The 22,139-nt window shown below is 41.9% G+C and overlaps 1 protein-coding gene across 1 annotated transcript in view; it reads left to right on the forward strand.

The window, feature by feature from the left end:
• The window catches only part of LOC143773558 (tetratricopeptide repeat protein 24-like), a 222,677-nt gene extending 203,163 nt beyond the window's left edge, over positions 1 to 19,514 (forward strand). The window contains exon 9 of the mRNA XM_077260964.1: positions 19,386 to 19,514. Within this exon, the coding sequence (XP_077117079.1) occupies positions 19,386 to 19,390 (5 nt within the window). The 3' untranslated portion in view covers positions 19,391 to 19,514. The remainder of the gene's footprint in view (positions 1 to 19,385) is intronic.
• The last annotated feature ends 2,625 nt before the right edge of the window (positions 19,515 to 22,139 follow it).

Below are 22,139 nucleotides of genomic sequence, written 5' to 3' on the forward strand. Positions count from 1 at the left end.
TGTGCAGGAAATGGGCTACAGGTGCCGCATTCCCCAGGTAAAGCCACTTTTGAACCATAAACAGCGGCAGAAGCGCCTGACCTGGGCTACAGAGAAGCAGCACTGGACTGTTGCTAAGTGGTCCCAAGTACTTTTTTCTGATGAAAGCAAATTTTGCATGTCATTCGGAAATCAAGGTGCCAGAGTCTGGAGGAAGACTGGGGAGAAGGAAATGCCAAAATGCCTGAAGTCCAGTGTCAAGTACCCAGTCAGTGATGGTGTGGGGTGCCATGTCAGCTGCTGGTGTTGGTCCACTGTGTTTCATCAAGGGCAGGGTCAATGCAGCTAGCTATCAGGAGATTTTGGAGCACTTCATGCTTCCTGGCACCTGCTCACAGTGCCAAAACCACTGGTAAATGGTTTACTGACCATGGTATTACTGTGCTCAATTGGCCTGCCAACTCTCCTGACCTGAACCCCATAGAGAATCTGTGGGATATTGTGAAGAGAAAGTTGAGAGACGCAAGACCCAACACTCTGGATGAGCTTAAGGCCGCTATTGAAGCATCCTGGGCCTCCATAACATCTCAGCAGTGTCACAGGCTGATTGCCTCCATGCCACGCCGCATTGAAGCAGTCATTTCTGCCAAAGGATTCCCGACCAAGTATTGAGTGCATAACTGAACATTATTATTTGATGGTTTTTTTGTTTGTTATTAAAAAACACTTTTATTTGATTGGACGGGTGAAATATGCTAATTTATTGAGACAGGTTTTTTGGGTTTTCAGGAGTTGTATGCCAAAATCATCAGTATTAAAACAATAAAAGACCTGACAAATTTCAGTTGGTGGATAATGAATCTATAATATATGAAAGTTTAATTGTAATCATTACATTATGGTAAATAATGAAATTTAACACTATATACTAATTTTTTGAGAAGGACCTGTATATCGTTTGGGAACATTATTTCCAAATGGATTGAATGATATCATAGAGAGAGTTTAAAGATTGTTTTTTTGTTTTGTTTTGTTTTTTTTCTCTCCTTCTTGCATCAATGTTAACAAGGCTGTATCAATCAGTGTGTGTGTTCCTGAACTTTGTCCACATCCCAAATCAAGTTTCTAAGGCTGGGATAAAAGGTTTGATACTATATACTGTATAAGGCCGGCCTCACACTAGCGAGTTTTACGGACGTATGAGCGCATAAACTACGTCCGTAAAATACGCATTACACACAGCCCAATGATTCTCTATGGCCCAGCTCCTATCTGCCGGTCTTGTACGGCCGTAGAAAATCGCAGCATGCTGCGTTTGTCACCGTATTGCGCAAAAAAATCGCCAATGAAAGTCCATGGGGGCGAGAAAAATACGGATTCCACACGGACCAGCAGTGTGACTTGCGAGAAATACGCAGCGGTGTTAGTGAAAAGCCGGTAATTCAATTGCCGGCTTTTCATTTCTCCTTCCCAAACCGAACATGATATGAGACATGGTTTACATACAGTAAACCATCTCATATCCCCTTTTTTTTTGCATATTCCACACTACTAATGTTAGTAGTGTGTATGTGCAAAATTTGGGCGCTGCAGCTGCTAAAATAAAGGGTTAAATGGCAGAAAAAATTGGCGTGGGCTCCCGCGCAATTTTCTCCGCCAGAGTGGTAAAGCCAGTGACTGAGGGCAGATATTAATAGCAAAATAAATAACTCAAGGCAAGGGATATACAAAACTACAAGTGTACAAAGATGGTTAATATTTATATATGCACATATACCCAAAATAATGGACATAATACCAGGCACCTCGGAGAATTCATATATAAACATAAAGAACAAAGACCGAACTGATGTCCATATAATAATTAATTTTATTTAAGAAAAAATATATACCAAAAAAATCACACTACATAAATTGGTAGGGGGCGAGAAAGAAACCAAAAAAGGTTTGGCACAAAGAGGATACAGCAGCATGAAATACTCAGTCTAAAATGTGACAATACAATATAGATGAATAAAAAAATAAATGAATAATTACTATCATATAAAAAGGAATGGAAAATGTTGGTGTCAGTCTGTTTTTACCCAGGCATGAGATAGCCCAAAATTGATAATAAATATATATATATGGGCAAAGTGCAAAAAATAGTGCAAAAATAAAGTGCACCGGTGCAAAAAATATATAAATATTGAGGTGAACTGCTCGGGTAACGACTAACTGCAGGACACAGCCATCTAGTATCTGGGCACTGATCCCAAACTAGCTCCCATTACTCCCCATAAATGATTTGAATATTTACAAGTGTAGCAATCATAATAGATGGAAGCAAAAAGTGGAGCAAAGAAACGAAGAAACAAGTGCCTTGGGCAAGTTTGTACCTGCAATGCTGCTGTCGCCAGGATGTGCCAGTCCCCGACTGCGTTTCGGCGCTAGCCTTCGTCAGGGGGTGGCAACATCCAGCAGGGAGGGAGATTATAAAGGAGGAATATCCAATGAATGGTGGACACGCATGTGGAGCGACGCACAGCGCTGCCGGATGGGATCCAGGCATGCACGCCACCGCCGGACCATGTGGACCCCAGGGTCACGTGCAGATGACGCAGCGCTGGGGGACATGAGACCGGAAAGCGGGGATGCCAGGACTCCAGCAACGATGCGCGTACCATCCGGTCCGCCGTCATTGGCTGGCAAGAAACATGTGACTTAAGGTCCTGGAAGGGTAAAGTGGGACAAAAGGAACATATGACCACAGGTCCTGGAAGGGTAAAAACAGAAGAAAAAAAGGGGGAATAAAACAATATAACAATGAGGTCCTGGTAATGATGTATATAGAAAGAAACAAGGAGAAGTTTCAAATGGACAGATGGCGATACGATTTATTTGAAAAGATGTATATATATATATAAATAGTACAGATTTAATGTGTGTATCTATATGTGCCAGAGATCTGAACATGGAACGAAACAAAAATAAAAATAAAAATAAATAAGAAAAATAAAATAAAAGAAAGGAAAAATGTATATATATATATATATGATAAATCTAAGAAAAAAATTGTCATAAATGCAGATGTGAAAATATAAATGTGTATAGGTATATATGAAAATGAATAAATAAACAAAATGGGGTGCTACGTGAAAAATAATAAGTGACGTGAAATATATGAAACGTGAGAAATTGATACTGTCAATAAGAAACCTTAATGGGGAACTAATAATAATAATGATGGAAATATAAGTGCATAAATATAAATATAAAGTGAAAATTACAAACATATACATACACTTACATAGACATTAGGGAAAAGGACAAAAATATATATATATATATATGAAAAATAATAATAAGATATAAATAATAACAAATAAATAAATAAAGAATAAAAATAAATGAATAATAAGTAATAGATAATAACTGATAAATGAATGATGAATGAATAAATGAATGAAAATAATAATAAATGAAAATAAAAATAAAAATATAAATGTAAAAATGATAAAATAAATATAAATAAATAAATGTAAAAATAAAGAATAAAAAAATAATAATAAATTGGAAAATAATAATCCATGCAATATGATAAAATAATTCAAAAGTCCATTATTTTTTCTTCTTTTTTATATATATCTCTCTCTCTCCATATCTCTTCATCACAGAAGTCTTCAGCCGAATGTCCATCAATCCGATGCAGCAATCAAAAAAGTGAATGAACAAACAGACAACAGTGTGCCCTCAGTGGTAAAGACGTGAGACAAAACGAAATCCTCATCTATAGAAAACCAGGTAAGTAACAACTAGAAAGGGAAACTGAAAAAACAAATAAGTGAATAAAATGCAATAAAAACATGACAAAAGCAATAACAATAGGACCCAAGGATACAACATACATACACTCACCGGCCACTTTATTAGGTACACCTGTCCAACTTCTTGTTAACACTTAATTTCTAATCAGCCAATCACATGGCGGCAACTCAGTGCATTTAGGCATGTAGACATGGTCAAGACAATCTCCTGCAGTTCAAACCGAGCATCAGTATGGGGAAGAAAGGTGATTTGAGTGCCTTTGAACGTGGCATGGTTGTTGGTGCCAGAAGGGCTGGTCTGAGTATTTCAGAAACTGCTGATCTACTGGGATTTTCACGCACAACCATCTCTAGGGTTTACAGAGAATGGTCCGAAAAAGAAAAAAAATCCAGTGAGCAGCAGTTCTGTGGGCGGAAATGCCTTGTTGATGCCAGAGGTCAGAGGAGAATGGGCAGACTGGTTCGAGCTGATAGAAAGGCAACAGTGACTCAAATCGCCACCCGTTACAACCAAGGTAGGCCTAAGAGCATCTCTGAACGCACAGTGCGTCGAACTTTGAGGCAGATGGGCTACAGCAGCAGAAGACCACACCGGGTACCACTCCTTTCAGCTAAGAACAGGAAACTGAGGCTACAATTTGTTCAAGCTCATCGAAATTGGACAGTAGAAGATTGGAAAAACGTTGCTTGGTCTGATGAGTCTCGATTTCTGCTGCGACATTCGGATGGTAGGGTCAGAATTTGGCGTAAACAACATGAAAGCATGGATCCATCCTGCCTTGTATGGAGCATCTTTGGGATGTGCAGCCGACAAATCTGCGGCAACTGTGTGATGCCATCATGTCAATATGGACCAAAATCTCTGAGGAATGCTTCCAGCACCTTGTTGAATCTATGCCACGAAGAATTGAGGCAGTTCTGAAGGCAAAAGGGGGTCCAACCCGTTACTAGCATGGTGTACCTAATAAAGTGGCCGGTGAGTGTATAGTTATATATATCTCTAAACATAATCAAGTATATATACATATGTAAAATGCATATATACATACATATAACAAAAAGTCCCCACAACCCAATTAAAACTATTTTTTAATGAAAAATAATAGCTAAAATCATGACTAAAAACATATACTGGAATTCATTATACAACACCTCACTACTGGATAACAAGGTGGAACAGGATAGTTATAAAATGGTGATAAAACTGAGTATCTATAAAAATGGAACAAAGCTAATGTTTTCGTTTAAACCGCGGGGTTGTATTGTGTTGAGTGACCAAATCCATCTAGATTCCATTTGTGCCAATTTTTGGCTTATGTTGCCTCCGCGGATCGATGGGTTAATTTTGTCAATACCTCTGACCTTAAGATATGAAGGGTCACAATTATGGAACAGTCTAAAATGCTTCAGAATCGTTTTAAGAGTACTCACATCAATTTCGTCATTTTGTGCGGCAACTATACCATTGACATGTTCACGCACACGTACCTTAAATTGGCGGGTAGTGAGGCCAACATAGATTTTAGGGCAAGGGCATGTGGCGTAATAAATAACCGCCTTAGTCTCACAGTTAATGAAATGTTTTATAGTGAATTGTTTTGCCCCATTAGAATCACAAAATGTATTGGTTCGTTCAATATTAGGGCATGCCTTGCAATGGCCGCACTGAAAAGATCCTTTCTTCTGTTGAGTCTGAGACAAAAAAGTTTTGGGACAATTCTCATAATGACTTTTTACCAACATATCCCGAATATTCTTCGATCTACGGAATGTAATGCTAGGTTGTTCATTCAAGTATTTGGAAAGAGTCTCATCTGCAAGCAAAATAGGCCACGCCTTCTCAAGCACATGTCTCATTTTCTGATTTTGAGAATGATAGTCAGTAATGAACCGCACATTCATTGTATTGGATGATATGGAAGCTGAATACAGTAGATCATTCCTTGAGGAATGTCTGGCTCTGTTGTATGCCCGTTTCAAACAGCGATGGCTGTATCCCCGATTTAGAAATCTTGATTTCAATTCTTGCGCGCGTAATTCAAAATCTTCATCAGTGGAACATAGGCGCCTTAGTCTTAAAAATTGACCCACTGGAATAGATTTGATTAAGGGTTTGGGATGCGCAGATGAGGCATGCAACACTGAATTAGTTGCGGTCTTTTTCCTGAATATATCCGTTTGTAAAATATTGTTACTGTCACGTTTGACAGTGACATCCAAAAATTCAATTTTAGACTTATGATGGTGATATGTCAGTCGAATATTCAAATTGTTATCATTGAGGTGGGAAATGAATGAATCCAATAGTTCAGTACTGCCTTGCCAAATGAAAAAAATGTCATCAATGTACCGTGTTCAAAATAGGACACGGTACATGTATTGATGACTGTCTGACATAAATAAGTCCCTCTCCCACAGCCCCAGGAAAAGATTAGCATACGCAGGCGCATCATGCGCCCATTGCGGTGCCCTGGAGCTGTAGGTAGAGGGACTCTTTAAAAATAAAAAAATTATGTGTCAGGCTGAATTCTAAAACTTCAATAATGAAGTCAATCATTGATGTAGGGTAATCAGATGTAGACAGGAACCATCTTGTTGCATACATACCATCCGTGTGTCTTATGCTGGTATATAACGATTCGACGTCACAAGTGACAAGGATTGTATCGTCCTCAATATGTAAGCAATCAACTTTCTTCAAAAAGTCACCTGTGTCCCGGGTAAACGAAGGAAGACATTCGACAAGAGGCTGCAATTTACAGTCGATAAATTTACCGACATTTTCCACATAATTACGATTACCGGAGACAATCGGTCTACCGGGTGGTGACTCAGAGTCCTTGTGTACCTTAGGTAGTAGGTACAACGTGGGTATACATGGTTCTTTAATGGTTAGAGCCTGGCATAGTTCTTTTGATATAGTACCTTCGCTGTTGGCCCTATTTAAGATGATATCTAACTCAGATGTGTAAGCTGATAAAGGGTTGAAGGTGAGCTTTTTATAGCATGTTTTGTTTCTTAATTGCTTGAAAACTTCAGCTTCATACATTGTAGATGGCCAGATCACAATGTTGCCTCCTTTATCGGCAGGCTTAATTACGACCCCAGGTAGATTCCTCAATCTCTGGACACTTTTCCGTTCCTCAAAATTCAGATTACCATTGGTAATATGGCAGGGGATCTTTTTAAATTCTTCACTAACTATTTGAACAAACAAGTCAATATTTGAACAAGTAGAGAAAGGGGGAAATTTCTTTGACCGGGGTGCAATACAAGATGGGATCTTACCTCCTTCAGGTATTGAATTCTCTCGGGCCAACTCATTTAAGACTTGTAATGCCGTTTGCTCCGATTCTGTTGGGAATAATTCATAAGTTGCTTCGTCATGAAAATATTTTTTAAACATGAGAGATCTTGCAAATATATGCAAGTCCTTGGTTGCAGAAAAAGGATCAAAATGAGAGTCAGGGCAAAATGAAAGACCTTTATGTAATACCCTCAAATCTATCTGAGACAGAGAATGCGTACTGAGGTTAATTACCTTTAGCTGATTGTCATCAGAATAATCAAAATTGCGTCGATAGGGTGTATTCCGTAGATGTCTTTTTCTTTTGGATACATCCTTATATGATGTTGATGAGGAGGCTGAGGCATCAGAGTATTCACTCAATGATGGAGTAGATGATACAGACATAGTCCGAGTACGGGGAGGATCACCGATAGGTGACCTTTTCCATCTGTATACTCTATTCATTTGGACATCTTTCATATCCCATGATAATTTATTGGCATGATTGTCCTGAATTTCTTTTACCCAAATGTCTAACTCTTTTTCCATTGCTGCATTGATTGATTGACAATCATCCACAGATAATTGGGTTTTTGCCAGTGTATATGTGTTGTCCAATTGTTGATCAATAGTCTCTATGCTCTTAGTGTTCAGATTAATCAACAGTTCCATAAATTTTTTTGATGTATTGTTGCAGGTATCTTCCCAACTTTTAATAAATTCATCATCTTCTATGACAAACGAGGGTATAACTTTGACCCTTAACCCCCTTGGAATCAGGTCTTTGGTAATATAATTTTGTAAAAACGCTTTGTTCCACCACAAACGAGTACGTTTGTGTAACAGTTTTTTAATTGTGGTATTAAAATCAGTAAATCCTAGGCCACCAGGGCCATTGGAATCAGACCCACCACTACCAAAAAGTTGATTTATACGACTGAGCCAGGATTGTTCCTTGGCTTTTAAGTCCATAGCCAGAGGGGAAACCTGTGCGAAACACAGTAAATAAGATTAAATAAATAACTCAAGGCAAGGGATATACAAAACTACAAGTGTACAAGTCCCACCTCAATGATAACAATTTGAATATTCGACTGACATATCACCATCATAAGTCTAAAATTGAATTTTTGGATGTCACTGTCAAACGTGACAGTAACAATATTTTACAAACTGATATATTCAGGAAAAAGACCGCAACTAATTCAGTGTTGCATGCCTCATCTGCACATCCCAAACCCTTAATCAAATCTATTCCAGTGGGTCAATTTTTAAGACTAAGGCGCCTATGTTCCACCGATGAAGATTTTGAATTACGCGCGCAAGAATTGAAATCAAGATTTCTAAATCGGGGATACAGCCATCGCTGTTTGAAACGGGCATACAACAGAGCCAGACATTCCTCAAGGAATGATCTACTGTGTTCAGCTTCCATATCATCCAATACAATGAATGTGCGGTTCATTACTGACTATCATTCTCAAAATCAGAAAATGAGACATGTGCTTGAGAAGGCGTGGCCTATTTTGCTTGCAGATGAGACTCTTTCCAAATACTTGAATGAACAACCTAGCATTACATTCCGTAGATCGAAGAATATTCGGGATATGTTGGTAAAAAGTCATTATGAGAATTGTCCCAAAACTTTTTTGTCTCAGACTCAACAGAAGAAAGGATCTTTTCAGTGCGGCCATTGCAAGGCATGCCCTAATATTGAACGAACCAATGCATTTTGTGATTCTAATGGGGCAAAACAATTCACTATAAAACATTTCATTAACTGTGAGACTAAGGAGGTTATTTATTACGCCACATGCCCTTGCCCTAAAATCTATGTTGGCCTCACTACCCGCCAATTTAAGGTACGTGTGCGTGAACATGTCAATGGTATAGTTGCCGCACAAAATGACGAAATTGATGTGAGTACTCTTAAAACGATTCCGAAGCATTTTAGACTGTTCCATAATTGTGACCCTTCATATCTTAAGGTCAGAGGTATTGACAAAATTAACCCATCGATCCGCGGAGGCAACATAAGCCAAAAATTGGCACAAATGGAATCTAGATGGATTTGGTCACTCAACACAATACAACCCCGCGGTTTAAACGAAAACATTAGCTTTGTTCCATTTTTATAGATACTCAGTTTTATCACCATTTTATAACTATCCTGTTCCACCTTGTTATCCAGTAGTGAGGTGTCGTATAATGAATTCCAGTATATGTTTTTAGTCATGATTTTAGCTATTATTTTTCATTAAAAAATAGTTTTAATTGGGTTGTGGGGACTTTTTGTTATATGTATGTATATATGCATTTTACATATGTATATATACTTGATTATGTTTAGAGATATATATAACTATATGTATGTTGTATCCTTGGGTCCTATTGTTATTGCTTTTGTCATGTTTTTATTGCATTTTATTCACTTATTTGTTTTTTCAGTTTCCCTTTCTAGTTGTTACTTACCTGGTTTTCTATAGATGAGGATTTCGTTTTGTCTCACGTCTTTACCACTGAGGGCACACTGTTGTCTGTTTGTTCATTCACTTTTTTGATTGCTGCATCGGATTGATGGACATTCGGCTGAAGACTTCTGTGATGAAGAGATATGGAGAGAGATATATATATATAAAAAAGAAGAAAAAATAATGGACTTTTGAATTATTTTATCATATTGCATGGATTATTATTTTCCAATTTATTATTATTTTTTTATTCTTTATTTTTACATTTATTTATTTATATTTATTTTATCATTTTTACATTTATATTTTTATTTTTATTTTTATTTTCATTTATTATTATTTTCATTCATTTATTCATTCATCATTCATTTATCAGTTATTATCTATTACTTATTATTCATTTATTTTTATTCTTTATTTATTTATTTGTTATTATTTATATCTTATTATTATTTTTCATATATATATATATATATTTTTGTCCTTTTCCCTAATGTCTATGTAAGTGTATGTATATGTTTGTAATTTTCACTTTATATTTATATTTATATTTATGCACTTATATTTCCATCATTATTATTATTAGTTCCCCATTAAGGTTTCTTATTGACAGTATCAATTTCTCACGTTTCATATATTTCACGTCACTTATTATTTTTCACGTAGCACCCCATTTTGTTTATTTATTCATTTTCATATATACCTATACACATTTATATTTGCACATCTGCATTTATGACAATTTTTTTCTTAGATTTATCATATATATATATATATATATATATATATATATATATATATATATATATACATTTTTCCTTTCTTTTATTTTATTTTTCTTATTTATTTTTATTTTTATTTTTGTTTCGTTCCATGTTCAGATCTCTGGCACATATAGATACACACATTAAATCTGTACTATTTATATATATATATACATCTTTTCAAATAAATCGTATCGCCATCTGTCCATTTGAAACTTCTCCTTGTTTCTTTCTATATACATCATTACCAGGACCTCATTGTTATATTGTTTTATTCCCCCTTTTTTTCTTCTGTTTTTACCCTTCCAGGACCTGTGGTCATATGTTCCTTTTGTCCCACTTTACCCTTCCAGGACCTTAAGTCACATGTTTCTTGCCAGCCAATGACGGCGGACCGGATGGTACGCGCATCGCTGCTGGAGTCCTGGCATCCCCGCTTTCCGGTCTCATGTCCCCCAGCGCTGCGTCATCTGCACGCGACCCTGGGGTCCACATGGTCCGGCGGCGGCGTGCATGCCTGGATCACATCCGGCAGCGCTGTGCGTCGCTCCACATGCGTGTCCACCATTCATTGGATATTCCTCCTTTATAATCTCCCTCCCTGCTGGATGTTGCCACCCCCTGACGAAGGCTAGCGCCGAAACGCGCGTCGGGGACTGGCACATCCTGGCGACAGCAGCATTGCAGGTACAAACTTGCCCAAGGCACTTGTTTCTTCGTTTCTTTGCTCCACTTTTTGCTTCCATCTATTATGATTGCTACACTTGTAAATATTCAAATCATTTATGGGGAGTAATGGGAGCTAGTTTGGGATCAGTGCCCAGATACTAGATGGCTGTGTCCTGCAGTTAGTCGTTACCCGAGCAGTTCACCTCAATATTTATATATTTTTTGCACCGGTGCACTTTATCTTTGCACTATTTTTTGCACTTTGCCCATATATATATATTTATTATCAATTTTGGGCTATCTCATGCCTGGGTAAAAACAGACTGACACCAACATTTTCCATTCCTTTTTATATGATAGTAATTATTCATTTATTTATTTATTCATCTATATTGTATTGCCACATTTTAGACTGAGTATTTCATGCTGCTGTATCCTCTTTGTGCCAAACCTTTTTTGGTTTCTTTCTCGCCCCCTACCAATTTATGTAGTGTGATTTTTTTGGTATATATTTTTTCTTAAATAAAATTAATTATTATATGGACATCAGTTCGGTCTTTGTTCTTTACAGATATTAATAGCCTAGAGAGGGTCCATGGTTATTGCCCCCCCCCCGGCTACAAACATCTGCCCCCAGCCACCCCAGAAAAGGCACATCTGGAAGATGCGCCTATTCTGGCACTTGGCCACTCTCTTCCCACTCCCGTGTAGTGGTGGGATATGGGGTAATGAAGGGTTAATGTCACCTTGCTATTGTAAGGTGACATTAAGCCAGATTAATAATGGAGAGGCGTCAATAAGACACCTATCCATTATTAATCCAATTGTATGAAAGGGTTAAAAAAACACACACACATTATTAAAAAGTATTTTAATGAAATAAACACACAGGTTGTTTTAATATTTTATTGCTCTCTCAATCCACCTGAAGACCCTCGCTCTGAAAAATAATAAACCAACAATATACATACCTTCAGATGATCTGTCACGTCTCACGAAGTAAATCCATCTGAAGGGGTTAAATCATTTTACAGCCAGGAGCTGTGCTGAAGCACTCGCTCGTGCCTGTAAACCCCGGGTACTGAAAGGAAAGCAGGATGATCTGTACTTACCTTGAGTTGCGGTGATGCGCCCTCTGCTGGATGTCCTCATGAACTGGAGCCTTGGAAAAGTTCCCACGCTCGAGTTCATATGAGGACATCCAGCAGAGGGCGCATCACCGCAACTCAAGGTAAGTACAGATCATCCTGCTTTCCTTTCAGTACCCGGGGGTTTACAGGCAGTGACTGAGGGCAGATATTAATAGCCTAGAGAGGCTCCTGGCTGTAAAATGATTTAACCCCTTCAGATGGATTTACTTCGTGGGACGTGACAGATCATCTGAAGGTATGTATATTGTTGGTTTATTATTTTTCAGAGCGAGGGTCTTCAGGTGGATTGAGAGAGCAATAAAATATTAAAACAACCTGTGTGTTTATTTCATTAAAATACTTTTTAATAATGTGTGTGTGTTTTATTTACCCTTTCATACAATTGGATTAATAATGGATAGGTGTCATAATTGACGCCTCTCCATTATTAATCTGGCTTAATGTCACCTTACAATAGCAAGGTGACATTAACCTTTCATTAACCCATATCCCACCGCTACACGGGAGTGGGAAGAGAGTGGCCAATTGCCAGAATAGGCGCATCTTCCAGATGTGCCTTTTCTGGGGTGGCTGGGGGCAGATGTTTGTAGCCAGGGGGGCCAATAACCATGGACCCTCTCTAGGCTATTAATATCTGCCCTCAGTCACTTTCTTTACCACTCTGGCGGAGAAAATTGCGCGGGAGCCCACGCCAATTTTTACCACCATTTAACCCTTTATTTTAGCAGCTACAGCGCCCAAATTTTGCACATACACACTACTAACATTAGTAGTGTGGAATATGCAAAAAAAAGGGGATATGAGATGGTTTACTGTATGTAAACCATGTCTCATATCCTGTCGGGTTTGGGAAGGAGAAATGAAAAGACGGCAATTGAATTACCGGCTTTTCACATATATCGCGCTGAATTAAATATAAATACAGAATATATATATATGTGTCTCAATGACATATATATATATATATATATATATATATATATATATATATATATATATATATACTGTATATATGTTTTAACGAACATTTGAGCACATAAATCCATTAGATGTCGGTTTTGCAAGCCTGCGAGAAAATATCGCAGTACGGATGCCATACGGATTACATACGGAGGATGCCATGCGCAAAATACGCTGACACACCCTGCCTACGGATGACATACGGATCACTATTTTGGGGACTTTTCTGCGTATTACGGCCGTAAAAAACGGACCGTATTTACATACGCTGGGTGTGAGACCGGCCTAAGGCTAGGTTCACATTGCGTTAGTGGGTGATCGCTAACGGACAGCGTTGCACGGCGAAAATGTCGCAATTAACGCCGTGCAACGGGTCCGTTAGCGCACCCATTGACAGCAAGTAAATTTCGCCTGCAGCGCATCACTAGCGCGTGCCTTTTTCGGCTCGCGCTAGTGATGTGCCGTTCTTCTGTGACGCGCCTCGGACGCTGCTTGCAGCGTCCGCGGCGCGCCCGAGGTCCGTTCCCCGCTCTCGCAGATCAGGGATCTGCGAGAGCGGGGACGTTAACGCGACCCCTGAACGCGGCCCCTAAATAAACATTGCGTTAGCGCAATCCGCTAGCGCTAGCCTAAGGCTAGGTTCACATTGCGTTAGGGCAATCCGTTTAGCGCTAGCGCTAGCGGATTGCGCTAACGCAATGTTTATTTAGGGGCCGCGTTCAGGGGTCGCGTTAACGTCCCCGCTCTCGCAGATCCCTGATCTGCGAGAGCGGGGAACGGACCTCGGGCGCGCCGCGGACGCTGCAAGCAGCGTCCGAGGCGCGTCACAGAAGAGCGGCACATCACTAGCGCGAGCCGAAAAGGGCACGCGCTAGTGATGCGCTGCAGGCGAAATTTACATTGCTGTCAATGGGTGCGCTAACGGACCCGTTGCACGGCGTTAATTGCGACATTTTCGCCGTGCAACGCTGTCCGTTAGCGATCACCCACTAACGCAATGTGAACCTAGCCTAAGTGTAATTGAATTTTATACTAGTAGGATTTGTACTGTGTTTTAATGATACCTGAAGAAGGATATATACTGTATCCGAAACGCGTTGTATCTCTTCTATTTTAACCCCTTTGTGACGGAGCCAACTTTTTTAAATCTGACCAGTGTCACTTTATTTGGTAATAACTCTGGAACACTTCAACAAATCCTAGTGATTTTGAGATTTTTTCGTGATACATTATATTTTATGATAATGGTAAGTTTAGTTCGATATGTTTCGTGTTTATTTATATAAAATATCAGAAATTTGAGAAAAATGTAAAAAAATTAGCAATTTTTAAACTTTGAATGAATATCCCTTTAATCCAGATAGCCATACCACAGCAAAACATGAATAAATAATATTTCCCACATGTCTGCTTTATTTCACCACCATTTGTAAATTGTTCTTTTATTTTGCTAGCATTTTAGGAGGTTTAAAAATGTAGCAACAGTTTTTCATTTTTTCAAGGAAACTTACAAAATTTATTTTTTTAGGGATTTATCCATGTTTGAAGTGACTTTATCGGTCCCATATATTGGGAAACCCCCAAAAGTGATACCATTTTTAAAACAGCACCCCCTGACATATTGGAAACTGCTGTCAGGTAGTTTATTAACCCTTTGGGTGATTTTCAGGAATTAATGCAAAGTGGCATGACAGAAATGAAAATGTGTATTTTTACCACCTAAATGTTGCTAACTTCTGAACAGGTTACAACAGCCAGTAGATTGTAAGGCCGCTATTTGGTCATGGATTGCCATGGCAAACATCAGGACCACACAATCATGATCTGAGGGCACCAATGGGGATAAAGAGGAAGCCCCCACACTATGTTAACCATTTATAATGATGTAGTCACTATTGAGAGCAGCATCTAAGGGGTTAAACAGATTTGGATGGTGCAAACACTGATTGTGGCTGATGCAGCAAGTTGTCAGCTATAGTGCGCAGCCAACAGCTGCTGGATTGTCACCTGTATGGGGATGCTATTCTCTTATATCTCAGGTCAGTTAAAAGACATATTGGCTGTCATTAAGGGGTTAAGTTATGAAATAAAAAATATAAAATATCATCTTTGAATGTGAGTCCTGGGAAGTACTGTCATTCATTGGCTGGATGTGCTTTTCTTGAATCAGTTTTCTAGTTTGCAATAGTTGAGTATCAGCTGCAGCATGCACGGTTGAGTTGCTCTGTGGAACCACTTCACCACCAATTAGTGGGCCTCCATTCAGGACATGTGCCATGCTGCGCAGCTTTAAATACTTCACCAACAAGGTCAGCACTGATGACACCATTATGAGCGTTACTATACCACTTCTATTACTGCTGGAAAAAGCCCTTAAGGCGATGATAGATGAGGTGGTGGCACAGGAGGAAGAGGAGCAGGAGGAGTAGGGCCAATTCATACTATGGCCTGTCGTCCACACATGGCTAGGAGGGTGGGTCCCTGTATTGACAGCGCCAGGTACACAACTGTCCAGCCAGGGGACAGTTTTATAGGATGAATAGGAGGAGGAACCATGTTCACAGCAGAGTGGGCAAAGCAGCTCATGGGCATCATTGGATCATGGCTGGGGGGAAAGAGAGGACCCAGATCATACACCTCCCACTAAGAACAGCTTGTCATTGCCTCTGGGCAGCCTGGTACACAAGAGCCAATGCATGTGGAGCGCCCCCACTGCCGCAGGGCCTAGGGGCACCCGGTACCGGGCCTCTGTGTCTCGGTTCTGGGGTTGTCACGGTGGCTAGGCCCAGCCCGTGACCCTGCTGAGGGGCGTCCAGTGAAAGTGGAGAGTGATGATGGTGTGCGGTGCAGGGTGCGATGAATAACGAGAACACAGAGTTGCAGTCTCTTTACCTCTTTACTGAAGGCTCCAGGATCCTCAGTCCGGAATACGGTTAACCGGGCTACGTAAGTCCGGCAGGTCCGATGGCACCTCCAGAGTTCCCTTTACAGGTGGAAATCTGTGCCTACCTTCTAGCGCTTGTGTGTTGCAGTCCTTCCCTGCTGTGCTTACGGGATAGTCCTCACAACTGTTGTGTCTGTTTCTGAAGTTCCCTCACAACTCGATTCTGATGTTCTGTTTCGTCCCCCAGATGATATGGCTAGGACGCACCCGTATGACGGGTGGGCTCGGAGGTCTTCCGGGACCCTAGAGTCGCCCCTCTCCAAATGTTGCCCCCTGTGTCTGCTTAGGTGATTTTGGGTGAGACAGCCCGCCTATAACTGACTGTCCTGCCGTAGGTTTGAAGTAAGGCCTGGAGCTCAATACTTCCTCGGCGTTCCGGCCACCGGCTACGCGCCTCAGTAGGATGTTGCCTCGTCTTGCAGCACGACTCCTACTGGTGTTTCTCCTTGTTGCGTTGATCTCGTTTCTCACTCAGCACAATAAACCTCGCTTCTTGTCCTTTCTTGGGGTACCGCCGCGATGAAGTGCAGGCGCGGTCCCGTAACGTTCCTTCCTGTTCGCTAGGCCTCTGTCAGGATCCCACCCCTGACAGGGACCCCCCCTGAAGCTTCCCCTGCAACACCCTCTGCCACAGGATGTTGCCTGGTTCCAACCCAGTCAGCTTCTGCCTAACTTCCTATCCAACCCCCAGTTTTACCAGATTGTGAGGAGTGGCCTAATACATAGTACCCTTAGCTTCCCCTGGAGGCCAGACGACTGTGAAGTGTATTGGTGTCTGTGATACCTGGTCAGGTGAACTCCTTCAGTGCCATCAGATGTACCATAGCCCCCCTTAGCGGCAGAGCATCAGTACTGCAACGACCAGGACTCTGGGGCGCTGCACATGCTGCTGTAGCATTGTTACCAGTGCTGTTCACTGGTGGCCATCTACACTGCTGGATCCCTGCTACAAGGACAACATACCATTTTTACTTCCATCACTGGAGCAGTATCGCAAAATGTGGGAATACAAGTGAACGCTGGTAGAGGCATTACTGACGGCATTCCTACTTGAAAATGGGGCTCAGTGGGAAAACAAGGCAGAGGAGGAGGAAGTCGCTAATACATCTGGGACATCGCCACTACCTCAAAAGACAAGGTTAGCATAGCCGAATTTGTGTCAAAATTTTCTCAGCATGCCACAACTTCCAACACCACCATCTGATATGATCCGTATTAGCATGAAGCAGCGCTACAGCAACATGGTGTTGACACATCTCCACATACTAACTGGGTGTGTCAAATGCTACAGACAGTACCTCTGCTTCTGGCTGCAGAAGGTCTCTGCGTTTGGCATTGCAGACGCCTTCTTAATCCTTCTGACTTTTGGACCCAGTGGTAACCTCCCGGGCCTGGGTGTTTATAGACTCCGATTCTGCTTCAGGGAGGGAGTCGCCGGTGATATTCACATTTTACCTTGTGAAGGCTTGGAGCTATAGCAGTTGGCTTACTTCCTCTCTGGTGCTGTTGGACCACATTTGGTGTTACCTCTCTGAGTCTTCTCAAGCTATTCTGCTTCCCCCTTGTTTGTCTCTGTTCTTCACTTTTATGTACTAGTACATAACTAGTACACTTTTATGTACTAGTGGTCATCAGTCCCCCTTTCTCTATCCAGGGCCTAGCTTTAGGGATATACAGGGCTTAGGTTCCTGCTCGGCAATTGGTGTGGAACAATATAGGGACGGTAGGGGAGGCAGGGTGCTTTTAGATCTGCTTAGGGGTCTCCACTCCCCCTTTCCCTAGCATTTGAGCTTCTTTACCCTCATGTTGCACTTAGTCTTCCCACACTGTGCATGACATCTGCCCCATTTAACTTCTGGGGCTCCATAAATGGACACATGACCTGAGCTCGCCCTTTATGCCTTGGAGATGCTGTCCTGCGCTGTGACAAGTGTACTGTCAAAATGCATGTTTACCATGGAAAGGGGTGTGGTCACAGACAGGCGCATCCACCTGTCCACAGCCAACATTCATTAAAATGAACCAGACATGGATCCCACAGGACTTGTCCATACCTTTGGCTGATTAGACAACTATACCAGATGCACTCAGCCATTGTTCAACTCTAATTGCCATTCAATTAATTTTGGGGCCTCTCCAAATGAAAAAAAAAATAGTGTTGGTTACCTCCTCCAGGTACACCGCCACATCCCCCTCCTCCACTTGGACCTCCGCCTTCTGATTCTAGATTATTTTTTATTTTATTCTATGATCTTTTCAGTCAGTTCCCTAAAAAACCCACAAAAACAGTGATGTATTTCTCCCACCCTGCCTCTTCCACCTACATCGCCACGCCACCTCATCCACCTACTATACCTCCTTTTCCAATTGAACCATTGTCTAATGCTTCTAGATTGTTTTAAGTCAGTTCCCTAAAAAAAGATACCAAAAAAACAGTGTTGGATTCCTCTTCCCCACGCCACCTTCTCCTCCCTTTGGACCTCTGCTTCCTGGTTCTAAATTATTATTTTTTTATTCTATGTTCTTTTAAGTCAGTTCCCTAAAATAAAACCACACAAACAGGGTTGCATTCCTCCTCCCCTGACTCTTCCACCTACACCACCACATCATCCTCCACCTACTCCACCTCCTCCACTAGGGCATCAGCCTCCTGGTTCAAGATTATAATTTTTTTTTAATTCTATGTTATTTTAAGCCATTTTCCTATCCACATTTGTTTGCAGGGCAATTGTTCTGCTCTTGCCCCTTTAGCTTCCTGTTGTAGCCACTACTATGACCATTTTACAAACATTTTAAAACACCGAAGTTTGGGTCCCCATTGACTTCTATTGCGTTCAAGTTTGAGTCAAGTTCGAGGTCAAGTTTTAATGCCGAACCGAACTTTGAACTACAGTTTGGTCGAACCCGATGAACCTTAACATTCACGGGTCCGCTCATCCCTAGGCATAGACCTAATGGAAATGTGAAGAATTAACTGGTTAGAAGGGCAAAATGAGTAATTGTAAGTACTCGGTGCTATGATGATTGCAATATATTAAGAGGATATAAATTTTGATGGGAGTCCTTCATTAAATACAAATACATGCATAAATACCATAGTAAAAAAAATCCAACAGCAAATCCTAAAACAAGTCAGCTGTTTTCTAACCATAGACTTTATGAAAATAAGTACTTAGAAATGCAAATGTTAGATGGGCTCCTTGAAATTCTTCTTATTTTCTATAGACACCATGACTTCATGTAGCTGACACATTACAGATAGAATTTGTGATTGTAATATAGACCTATAATGACACAAATGAAATACTATGACATAGAAAGTCATAATTTGAAATAAATCTTTCTTTTGCAGTGTAAGCAGTGACATCACGACTTCTGACAGCTCAACTAATGAGGAAGAGCTAAGATGCAAGGACAAAATTCACTCACCCATAAAGCCCACAGAGAAACAAATCATCTACAGTCAAAGAACTTCTGATAAGGAACAATCAAACTACAATGCAGATTTTGTGATCCCAAATAAAGAAATGGATGTGATTAGGAAGAATACTGTACATTAGATGATGACAAGTTCCCAGAACAATACTTCATTAACCAAAGGAGAATCCCACATATCAAAGCGCTAGAGTAATCAAACAGAAGCTGGGTATATTTTTCAAAAATCACAATTTTTTTTTAAAAGCTCAGATCAAAGCTCTAAAATCATGGATTTGGCTAATCTCAATACATATTTAGCTGTGTCCTAAATCTTTTGCCTGCTTTACAGTTTCATCAGTCATTCTATTTTTTTACCTTTTGTAGCTACTGTGTGGTTTGGATGTTTCTGCCACTGTTGAGATGCCCTCATATTGTGTTCTGTGTTCCCGTCAAGACATATGTCCAAAATCCCTGCCAAACGGGGTCTGGACATATGCGCTTGTGGGGCCATTGATGGTAATGGTGCAGAGAAAACGAACATGCGCTCTAATGTGAATTATTTTCGGGAGTGTACACCTACTGGAGGCGGACACCTGGACATAGTCTACTACGTCTGATAGGAATGGCACACCATCAGAGAAACATCCAATGCCAAATCAGTCATATCATTGCTGCAGCCAATCAGAGGCCTCAGCAGTTAGATCGACAGAGATGAGCATGCTTCACTTCATTGTTTAAAAACTTTCCTGCCATTCACAATTTTTTTTACACATTGGACTCAGTGGCGTAGGAAGGGGGGTGCGGGGGGGGGGCTCCGACCCAGAGAGGAGGAGGAAGAAAAAAAAAAAAAAGAGACGCGGGCCCTTTAAATCTTCGGGCGGCGCCGACCCCCACCACGACCAGGCCCCCCCCCTCCCGGTGCCAGCGCTGGCATTGGGCCCCCCTTTAATACTCACCTCACCTGGTTCCTGCGGCAGCTGCAGCGTCTTCAGCGCCCTCTGACTCTGCGACGTCTCAGGGCAGAGGGTGCGATGACGTCATCACTGCGCGCTCAGCCTCTCTGTCCTGAGCGTTGCAGAGCCGGAGAGACGCTGAGTGCACGGGACCTGCGCTGGGAAGGGGAGAGGTGAGGATTTTACTTTTTTTTTTTTTTTTCTTTATGTCTGACTCAGACAGACTGGGGGCAATATGCTGGAGACAGACTGGGGGCAATATGCTGGAGACAGACTGGGGGCAATATGCTGGAGACAGACTGGGGGCAATATGCTGGAGACAGACTGGGGGCAATATGCTGGAGACAGACTGGGGGCAATATGCTGGACACTGGGGCAGATTGCTGGACACACTGGGGGCAAAGCTGGACACTGGGGCAGATTGCTGGACACACTGGGGGCAATGCTGGACACTGGGGCAGATTGCTGGACACACCTGGGGCAATGCTGGACATTGGGGGCAATGCTGGACACTGGGGGCAATGCTGGACACTGGGGCAGATTGCTGGACACACTGGGGGGAGATTGCTGGACGCACTGGGGGCAGATTGCTGGACGCACTGGGGGCAGATTGCTGGACGCACTGGGGGCAGATTGCTGGACGCACTGGGGGCAATGCTGGACACACTGGGGGCAATGCTGGACACTGGGGCAGATTGCTGGACACACTGGGGGCAATGCTGGACACTGGGGCAGATTGCTGGACACACTGGAGGCAATGCTGGACACTGGGGCAGATTGCTGGACACACTGGGGGCAATGCTGGACACTGGGGCAGATTGCTGGACACACTGGGGGCAATGCTGGACACTGGGGGCAATTCTGGACACTGGGGGCAATGCTGGACACTGGGGCAGATTGCTGGACACACTAAGGCAATGCTGGACACACTGGGGCAATGCTGGACACTGCGCCTGTGTGGCTGCCCTGCTTGTGAATCCCAGCCCCGCACTCTGCATAATGCATAACACACTGTGGGGCTGGGATTACCAAGGTGGGTGGCCGCACAGGCGCAGTCTGCAAGCCTGGCTGTGACGTCAGACGGCCAGAGCTCTCTGCGCCTGCACCAAACAGCGATACACAGCGCAGGCACCGGATTTCATGGGTAAACAGTGCTGAGGGGGCGGTGCCCGACGTTGAGTGACGGCAATGGGGGGGTGCCAAACTCGGAATCAGCCCCGGGCGGCAAAAGCTCTAGCTACGCCAGTGATTGGACCACCACTTTAAGTTGCCATAGGACTTGAGGCACATGTCAGATAAATGTTGGTTCAACTAACAGCTAATGCTTCTGACTCTCTTATATAAATGTAAGCTTTGATCAGCATGTGTTGTCAGTGGGAAGAGGGGAACAAGTAAGTGCCAGACACCACTTAGTCTCCTCTTTCCCCCATCTTTTTATGTACTCTTAAAGGGCCACTGTCACCCCCTCCAGCCGTTATAAACTAAAAGAGCCACCTTGTGCAGCAGTAATGCTGCATTCTAACAAGGTGGCTCTTTTAGTTTTAGGTGCATGTATTACCAAAATAAAGCATTTTATATTTTCACCAAAATACCTTTCTTTCGCCAGGGAGGCAGGTCCTCACCCCCCTGCTTGTAACGCCACATTGCCGTCACTCAAATCTGCAGGGGTGCCGCCCTGCTTATGAATCCCAGCCCTGCACTCTGCATAATGCATAACACACTGCGGGGCTGGGATT

This window comes from Ranitomeya variabilis, chromosome 5 (genome assembly GCF_051348905.1).
Source record: "Ranitomeya variabilis isolate aRanVar5 chromosome 5, aRanVar5.hap1, whole genome shotgun sequence".
NCBI classification, from domain to species: domain Eukaryota; kingdom Metazoa; phylum Chordata; class Amphibia; order Anura; family Dendrobatidae; genus Ranitomeya; species Ranitomeya variabilis.